Consider the following 10,037-nt stretch of genomic DNA (forward strand, 5'->3'; position numbering starts at 1 on the left):
ATGTTGGTTGCTGCTTGGATAATGAAGTTGTATGCAGATGCTTAGTTGTGTATTGCAGAAATGGCATGTGGAAAAACTGCCTTTAAAATGGGATGCCAGCTTGAACTCCATGGGGAGGCAGTTTCTCCAGGGTCATTTCCAGCTGATGGCTAACAAATGATGAAGGAATCCAAACCATTTCAATTGAATCCTGTTACATCATGCTTAATTTCATTTTTCTTTTTAACAAATAAAAATTTAATATTAAGCCAGGCTATTTTTCTGCTTTGAACTGTCACTTTTCTAACTACAGCATTGGTAGCGTTGCAGAATCTTGCAGAATGCATACGCTCCCCAGATAGCTTGCTTGAGAACTCCAGTGCTTGCTCTCTAAATTTGGATTTGGTCTTGAGTTACAAGGCAATACCAGACCTGCAGTTACATTAACGAACTGCTAGATTTTCTGCTAATGGTGGATTTCTCACGGCCTTTGAATCCAATGCCATTTTAGTTTTGAAGGTTTGGGGTTTCCCCATGCACACACACATTTGTGCACTTTTGGGTAAAGATTTGTGCAGCTTCTTTTCAAAATTCTTTGTTTAGAAACCTTCGTCCATTCTGTGATTAAAGCATGAAACTTGAAGTCACTAGGGGTTTTTGTATTTTTGGATACGCACACTTATTGTAGGTACTGATGTTGCTGTGGGAACGCTGAGCTCTGAATTACAGCTTCTCTGGTTTAAAGTTACACCAAATGGTGTTGAGATACAGAGGGACTCTTCAAGATCTGCCATCATAGAAAACGTTAGGTCTTTGTGGAAAAAGTGCTAGACAAGTTTTTTTACTGAGTGAAAGATTTGATACTTTCTTCTGGTTTATTCTTACCTATATGCAAGATTTGTCTTGCATATAGACACATTGTCTTGCATAGACAAGATTTGTCTAATGATTATTTCCCCAAACTGTATTAATATAAGTATTTTACTGTTCTTATCTGTTATCAGATACAGCTGGGCTGGCTGCAACTAAATTGCTTATAAACAGCTAGACCTGCGATTCATGTGCCTCTTGCTGAAAGGGAGCTCATATGCCTCTTGCCAAAAGGGAGCTGATGATAACAGCATGTAGGGAAAAGAACTTAATGTTCAGATTTAATCAGATCAGCAAAAATAAGAGTAGCTGGCTGGCACGTACACGTGGGATCGGCTGGATTCCTCACAACTGTTTGTTGTTATTTCAACTGCCAGTGCAGACTATATGTACTCAAAGTATTTCATAGAGAGACATTGCTTTCCATGTTGTGATTGGATCTTATTCATGCCTTAAACTCTAGTTTTAAAGTAGGCAGACTGATGTGATAGCCAAAAGAGCTACTTGATAACCAAAACAAGTCTTTTAGAAGAAAACAGACGGTAGTGAATTCAGGAAGAAAGCACATGTACTGAGTCAATATCAGTATTTATCCTTGGTAAGAGCTGCGCACGCACACACACACACACACACACACACAAAAACAAAACCAAAAAAACCCCTTTACCCCCCACCTCCAAAAAAAACCCCAAAACAACCAACAACCCAAAAATGGAAGAAGGTAAAACAGAAAAAGGTCAACATGTAAGATTGGGCTAAGTGTAGGGAAGGAGAGCATGCCTGGGGGTGCTTGCAGGAAAAGTGCCGATTGACAATGGTGAAACATTGAAAGGACTTTGAAAATAATACCGTCCGAGGAAAATACTCACCTAATGCTGCAGTCTTCAGATAACGGAGAAGGGGATCAACAGTGAGAAAGGGGCTAGTTCAGAACTGCTACAGTAGCATGCTGCTAGTATCCCAAGGGTAGGGCACAAGGGAGAAAACATAATCATCGTCCAAAAAAATAACTGAAATACTGGGAGATTTCTTAGGAGTTATGGTATTTAGTTTTGGGTAGCCAGATGCCAGCTGTATACCAAGCACTTGACTTCCAGCGCGCTCGTTTGCAGACTCTTTGCATCAGAGTAGCCATTATCCGGCATAAAACATGGTAGGTCTTCTGTGCTTGTAGAACTTGAAAGTACTTGAAAGGATTTTATTTGTGGTTGCCAGTGTGGAAGGAATTTAAAATGAGTAATAATACTCGAGAGGGAATTTGTCAGGAATTCTAGGGATAAGCTCCTTGTTCTTGAAAGCTTTACTGAGTAAACAGCACAGGCCAACTCCTGGGACAGATTGCTTTGTGCTCTTGTTTCAGTATTGAAGGTGTGTATGGCTTTGCCTATTATATTAATTGATTTTATTTACTTGAAGAATTGCCATCACTCCTGAGCTTTCCGAAGACTTTGTGGTTTTGTTCTGAGAAGTTGAGACTAACTTCCTGAATAGTAAATGATAATATGCTCCTGTGTGAAAGATGGAATGAGTGTTGAACCTGCGACGTTCTCTTGCCTAAAAGTTGTCCGCTTTACTCTAAATCCCTTCACGTGTGCCCAGTGGTATTTGATACGGTCACTGCTGTATTCATCTATTATTCTCCTTCTCTAACAATTTTTGGTAGAAAAGACCCAAGATAAATTTAACACATAAAGAGAAAAATCTTACTGCCCTTTAAAGTTGCTTCTTTGAATCAGACAGGGGGTGGAAGCCTGTGTCTGTTGCTCGGTTTGGAGAGAACATGGCACTGCTTCAGCAGTTCGACTCTCCTGCGGATTTAGGTGGTACGGGCTTTGGATGCGTAACAGCACGACAGCAAAAAAGTGCAGGGTGGGGAGCCTGGCCTTCAGAGAGCTTTGTAATTCATGCCATGATAAACGCAGTGCCTTAGTCATGGGCAGCTTGAGCAAAGAGTTCAAACAAAACAGCCTCTCTCCAGCTAGTTTCACTTTTGAGCTTACATAAAGCAAAATGATCCTTGGGTTTCTAGAACATTACGCTTGGTTCATGATTTTTAAAATTGCTTCCTTAAAGGCTATGGCTCAAACTTGCCCGGGTCCCTTAAACTTGGAATACTAGTATGTGAATTGCCATGTAGTCACATGTTTGTTTCTCCCACCCCAGCTTTCTGGGCCATGGTCTTACACATCTTTATAAAGGCTCCAAGGCTGGTAACTAGTGCTTTCAAAGGAAGATCGTAGATCATTCACTAAGGGGAGACTAAAATTCCAACTCTGAAACCTAAATCACTCTCAATTTGTGAGAAATGCTGGAAAAATGTAAGGAAGTTTCCATAACAAGTGAAGAACAAAGCTTTAAACTTCAGCGTCAGCCGGCTGTTACAGATGTGCTAACTACAGATGCTGTTTAAAACAGCAGAAAGACGTGGCCGTATGCAAAAGTGTAATTCTAAGAATGAAGAAATCCCCAATATGAGTCTTGAATTTCATGCTGTTGAAAGCTGACTAATAAGAATTCCTCTTCCTGTTAGCATCTGCATCTGTTGATGATGACTGTTCATGTAACAGTTAAAAAAAAAAATAGTAAAAAAACCCCTTATCCCGCATATTTAATTCTGGGGGAAAGGCAGTCTGGAGAGCTTCAGGGTGCAGCTGTCTCGGGTGCCCTCCTAGGCTGTACTGCTGGGAAGAGGCTGCTGCCCTCAGCTACTGTTTCTTCTCCTGTTTCTCTAATTGCACAGTGTGTTTTGGACAAAATCAGGCTGTGCGAGCTCACAGGCAGGGCACACAGCTAATAGAAGTGACTTTTTGGACTGATACAGCTGGGTGCAAAAGATCCATGGCGTGTTGCTTAGGTTTTGCTTTTCTGGCGTAATTGATTGCCTTAAAAATTACTTAGTGCAGCAGCTTTTTTCCTAGAAGCAGTCATGCAGTATGCACGAGAACATCACGCAGGAGCCGAGTGCCCAGAGTTAAGAGTGGAATATTACTGTGGTTACTGATTTGAGAAACCTGGTTTAGACCCCACTTGCTGCGTTGCAGTGTTGGCAGCCAGCGTGTTTCCCAGCTTTGTGGGATGAGGATGAACAAAGCTTAAAGCAACCCAGAAGGAGGGTAACTGGCAGGAGGAATTGATGATACACCTCTCAGGTTGTTTATGGATCCTTGTCATGTGGCACATGGAAAGCTTCAGTTCTCTGGGGTACATGTTTCGGTTTAATATTGGGTGTGTTTCCTGCTTTGGACTCTAAATCTTGCCAAAATGATTCAGTGTTAGCATATAAATATACATAAATGTGCATGTTTATTCAAAGCCTTGTGCTCTTCCTCTGCAAGCTTTTCTCTCGATTGCAAGTCAGCTGTGATCACCGTGCCTGTGACTTCTATCCTAATTGGCCAACTTCCGTTTATTTTTTTCTAGGATTATCTTCCCTCACAGCAAGATATACTGCTGGCACGAAGACCCACAAAAGGGATTCATGAGTACGACTTTGAAATAAAAAATGTTCCTTTCAAAATGGTTGATGTAGGTGGCCAAAGGTCAGAACGGAAACGTTGGTTCGAGTGCTTCGACAGTGTCACATCAATACTCTTCCTTGTTTCCTCAAGTGAATTTGACCAAGTGCTCATGGAGGATCGGCAAACGAATCGCCTTACAGAATCCCTGAACATTTTTGAAACAATAGTCAATAACCGGGTTTTCAGCAACGTCTCAATCATTCTCTTCTTAAATAAGACGGACTTGCTTGAGGAAAAAGTACAAAAAGTGAGCATCAAAGACTATTTTCCAGAGTTTGAAGGGGATCCCCACTGCTTAACAGATGTCCAAAAATTCCTGGTGGATTGTTTTCGTACTAAACGCCGGGACCAGCAGCAGAAGCCCCTCTACCACCACTTCACCACTGCTATTAACACAGAAAACATACGGCTAGTTTTCCGCGATGTCAAGGATACCATCCTTCACGACAATCTCAAGCAGCTTATGTTACAGTGATGTGCAAAAAGACATTTTTAGTTTGAGTAACTTTTGTGTGTTGTTTTTTTTTTTTTTTTTGAACTAGAAGTTTACAGCAGGAGTAGAGAAATCCAGATCCTGTCAGACTTCTTGATATTGTGGCTAAAAGCTGCTGCTGAACACATTATTGCCAATTTCTGCAGAAATTCAGGCTTAATCTCTTCCAGTGTAGCTTCAAGTTCACTCAAGTTGTAATTTTATAGCAGACCTATGTCTAAGTTACCTGTAAAGCGATGAATTTGACGTGTTAAGAACATGTATGTTATCCTAGAAAATTCATTCCACCTTCAGAATTCCAAGTCCAAACCTCAGTGAAATTGTTGCAATTGTTAGACTGTGGCAGTAATTTAAGGCGGGGAGAAACTTTTCATGTCTAACTTCATTATGAAGACTGTGATAACCATAGCTGACTTATAATTTCTCAGGTGTATTGTTGGTTAGAAATCCCATAAATCCCTTGCTGGAATCATCTATTTGAAGCTAGGATTCCTGGCTGTAACGTACTTCCTGTTTAAGTATTTATCTTTGCATGGGGTTTGACTAGGAGATGCTTTAAAAATGCTTCGATTGGGAGCCTCAGACGAATCTGGCAGGAAGTACTAATGCAGGCAGAAGTCTAGTGATGAGGAATTGGCGAATGGCACAGCACACGGTTTCACTCTTGCGTTGTATGTACCTCTTGGAGCCATGGCAAAGCACAGAGCACGATGATACGGTCCTCTTGACGTTCTAATGTGGGAAGGGGGAGCAAGCTAAACTTGGATTTCTTATCTTCACTAACCAGATGTTACGTGTGGGTACCTTACCTGTTCTCGAAGCGCTTTAATATAGCACTGGTTTATTTTTCCTTTCTTCATGACTTCTTACAGTGTGCCTCATCTTAATCAGTAAGCATTTGGTGACGGATAGAAGTACTTGCAAACCTAAGTGCCTCCTTGTGTTCTGTCCTCCTACGGTATTTTCAGTGGCCTTACGTGAGCGTATGTGTTCCCAGCAGAGGCCTTGTGTAGCTGACACCATGAAGATGAATGTTTCCTTCTGGAAAAACAAAAGAACATCTCACAGCAGAAAGTGCTTCAGCTGCTGAGGTTCTTTCTGAGACTTTGCAATAGGGTCTAGCAATCCTAAGTGTACTTGAGCCAAATATGTTGCACAGCGTACTCCAGAGTGCTGCTTGTGACGAAGAATATTTTACCAAAAGTTCCATTGCAGTTTCATTTTTATATTTTTTTAGGGGAGGTTGTTACCGTTGCCATGTGATTAAAAAAAATAATAAACACTTCTTGCCCAGGAATCCTCAAACACCACACAGTATACTACAACATGAGAGAGTAAGCTTGTGTTTTAAAAAGCAGTGCCGCTACCAAGTTTCCCCCAGGCTGTAGTGTCACACGGGCAGTTCAGCTTGCCACTTTGCCCCATGGAACTGGCCAATTCCTGTGGATCATGATGCTGGCCAAGACTCTTAAATGAATTTTTATTAACATACTGCACGTGTGGCAAGTGGTGTGCCATAATATTCCCACTGCTTGGAGCAGTGTCCCTGCTAGAACATAGGAAAGCCGCCTGTCTTCTGAACTTAGCCTTTTACTTACTGTGATTGTAACATCTTCGTACCTCGTTCTCCTGACTGTAGAAGGGGAATAGTGTATTTTTATTTAGTTAGGTGGTTTGAAAGACCTCTTTTTTTTTTTTTTTTATATCATCCAATGAGGAGTCATGGATTAGTCTGCGATTTCTGCAATAAGGCAGTATTTTGGGAGGAAAGAATTCTGAAAAGAGCTTGGGAGAAGTCACAGTGCATAATTAAACAAAGTCTGGGTGCAACACTGATGTCAGGAGGAGTAATGTAATCTTTAGATGGCGATGTTTAATGTAGGTTTTGCCTCCTTGCTGGACGTGGATATGATTACTTCTGGTTTGATGTCTTTGGGTTGTATGTCAGCAGTTCAAGAAGGATGATGAACTAGAGACCTCAAAAAAGGCTAGTGAGGCTATTTAAAGGGTTGGACAACATACCTGTGATGGGAGTCCAGAAGTTCTCCATTTCCCTCTTTGGGGAAGGGTGACAGGTTGATTTGGTTAGCTGTAAATGCTGCATGAGCAGACAACAAACCTCTGTCTGGTGGCCTCAAAGTCCACTGTTGGAAAGCAGAAGTCGAACAAATCCATGCCTTTGTTAGTCAACAAGAGAAGGAGTTTCCCATTGCTGCCAGTTGTCTGAACAAGTTTCTCTTCTGAAAAGAGAATTTTGTCTGCTCTGAATAAAATAATTAATTTGGAGAGGGTCTGTAGTATGTGTTTTGCAGGATGTCAGACTAGATGATTGCTGAAAAGGCTAAAGACTGGATGGTGGATTATGTGAAGATTAAACAAATTTGTTTTAGACAAATTCCCGGTATGTAAAATATTGATGAATTTTTTGTCAAGGGACCTGTTCATTTACTAAAAATCGTCCAAAAAATGATGTCAGTCCAAGGATATAGTCAGTATCACCAAGGTGCTGGGCACTTCTGACGTTAGCTAAAGTGGGAAAAAAGTTCAGCAGGCTTCTCCCCCGAACCAACACCAAAAAGAAAATGGTTTTAATCCTTTCAGATCACTCTCCCTGTGAACACCAGGGCCTGTAAGACGGCAAGGCAGACCCCGCAATGTTGGGTCACTTCTGACAAAGTAGGCCCTGGTAGATAAGCACTATATGAATCTCAGGCAGAAATGAATTATTTTAATGAAAAGACTGAGTCAAATCACTCGCATTTCCCACTCCCACTTCTTCAGAGGGGGTGAGGCAACTAACCTTGATGTCACTGTTTACATGGTTCCTATGTTAACATCCTGGCTAAACAAACCCCGTCGGCGTCGGGCTTTTCCATCTTCAAACTTACTCTTCATTAGCTACCTGAAAAGGAGCACAGCGTGTACTGTTGTGTTTCTTTTTTCGATTTGCTTCTAAATATTATTTCTTTATAGCAGGATATAATTTTGGTACAAGAGTTGGAGGATTGATGTTTTGAACAGACTGATTTTTATCCTGAAGCAAACAAATGAGTCACAGTTGGCTAGTGAGAGTGAAGCTTGTTCACGTAAACCAGTCTGTGGTACAAGGTCAGTGAAGGTGGGAAAGCAGGTAGAAAATCAAGTTTCCCAAAACTTTCTTATTTCTCTTTGAAGGGTTCAGCTCTGTTTAAAAAGATCGCTGACCGTATGGAGATATACCACTGTCTTGGACAGCCTTCCTGTACTTGAAGGTGAAATTGGTGTTTTAGCGACTGTTCCCTGCTGCAGTGTGTTAAACAGAATTGATTGATGCCTGAAAACTGCAGCTGTTCATCAGGGCTTTAAAATTTTTAGGTTTTTTTATATATTTTATGTGGGAGCGTAAGCCATCGGTTTGTGTAAAACTTAAGCTTTCTTCTAGAATATCTGCTCTGAAAAAAAGAAAAAGTCAGGGGGGTTCTTTGATCTCAAAGGCTGTATATTGGACTCATTTGTCTAGTAAGTAGCTTCCAGTTTTGCCCATCAGAACTGTTGTAGCGAATTGCTCAGATCGGGTGGGCGTTTCAAGCTTCGTGACACTTGGCTAGTAGCAGTATTTACGATGAGTCTGGGGTAGCTTGGGCAAACTGCATCTGCTCCCCGTGTGTGGGAGCAACTTGGTGCGTGTCGACGGAGAACTGTGCGTGTTTAACATCTCCATTGCCAGCAGAAGACTTCTCTGGTTATTTCTCTTTTAAGGACGGTTGCAGAAGGTTCATTTTCCAACAATAACATTTCCTGTTTCAAAATGATCAGAAGTTTCATGCCATACCGAATTGTTCACAAGTTAACTTTACAGGTCTTGTCTGTTTGATGGTACCATTAATGTAGTTTTTTGTTTTTTTAATTACACAGCATTGCAATACAGTGCCATTTTGCAATTTCTTTGCATTGTACTTGAAAATAAGTTGAATTGCAGACTATTTAAAACCGCTTTCCTGCGCTTTCAGTAGCAGTGAGAGCTTACCTTACGTGAAGCCTTTATGTAAAAAATATATTTTGTAACAACCTCATAGATCTTTAACAAAACCGAGATTTGTATTAGCTTTGTATAAATGTTTGTGGCTTACAATTTTATATGTTTAACTTTTTATAAACTTTCCAGGGACTACTTTTTATTGTAAATTTTTTTTTCTCCTTGTTTTAGTTTAAGATTGGCAATAAATTATTTCTAAGGGAGGTCTTAGAAGAAAAAGCATCACTTCCTTTTTATAAAATGGTTAAATTGATTAATAGTTTAAAACCTCTTACACTCGCTTGTACATTGCTCTGTACATACTCTCCAAAAGCATTGCCTTTCAGCTATTAATATTTGCCTTGTGTACAAAAATTACTGACGATGAATAAACATATACAGCCTCATGTTGGTATTACGAAATTATTTTTTTCAAATTAATAATGTGTGGAGGCAGCCAAGTGACTTTGTTGTTGTTGTTGTTGTGTTTGGCTAAGGCCAGCTGCTTAGCTCCTGCCACCTCTTGTGTTTCAAATAAAACATGAGATAGCGTTAGTCTCTGGTCTCAAGCAAGCTCTTTGCAAACAGTGCTCATCCAGGTTCTCGTTCAGCCCAATTCCCTTCTCTCCAGGAGAGAGTTAGAAGGAAATTGCTGACTTGCATTTGACAACCAGTTTGGTACTCAATATTTAAAATATTGATGACGCTTGTGTGTGTTCTAAGTGGCAAGCCTCTGTATAAATTATGTATCTCGTTATTGCAGTTAGGTTATTTTTTTTTTTTAAGCTGTTTTCTAAATAAACCAGCCCCTGCCTCCTTTAGAAAGGCATCACTGGCTGTTTTGCAACTGGCTGCAATAGGAAGCGATGCTTTGCAGCAAAACATTGATTTCTCCTTGTCAGTTTTTATAGGCCGGAGATGCTTCGTTTTCCACAACAGCCCTTGGATTCGGCTGGCGTGCTGTGGGCGCCACATCTCAAAATACTCGGCCCAAGTCATGCTTGTTTATAGAGCTAGTGCTCAACGTCTGTGTGTCTTGATAATCAGAATACATAAACTGTAGAAATGGTTGGTGTGGGGATCCCTGGGACCCTGCGGGCTCTCTCTGCCCAGGCTCTGCGCTCTGGGGAGCAGAGTTTGCCGCGGGAAGGAGCCACCTCCGCTCACTGAAACCAGGAGTTAA

General features: G+C 41.0%; 1 protein-coding gene across 1 annotated transcript in view; it reads left to right on the top strand.

Moving 5' to 3' along the window:
• The window catches only part of GNA13 (G protein subunit alpha 13), a 29,871-nt gene extending 20,594 nt beyond the window's left edge, over positions 1-9,277 (top strand). Inside the window, exon 4 of the mRNA XM_063352249.1 lies at positions 4,270-9,277. Within this exon, the coding sequence (XP_063208319.1) occupies positions 4,270-4,842 (573 nt within the window). The 3' untranslated portion in view covers positions 4,843-9,277. The remainder of the gene's footprint in view (positions 1-4,269) is intronic.
• The last annotated feature ends 760 nt before the right edge of the window (positions 9,278-10,037 follow it).

The sequence above is a fragment of the Chroicocephalus ridibundus genome, chromosome 14, assembly GCF_963924245.1.
Source record: "Chroicocephalus ridibundus chromosome 14, bChrRid1.1, whole genome shotgun sequence".
Taxonomy (NCBI): Eukaryota; Metazoa; Chordata; class Aves; order Charadriiformes; family Laridae; genus Chroicocephalus; species Chroicocephalus ridibundus.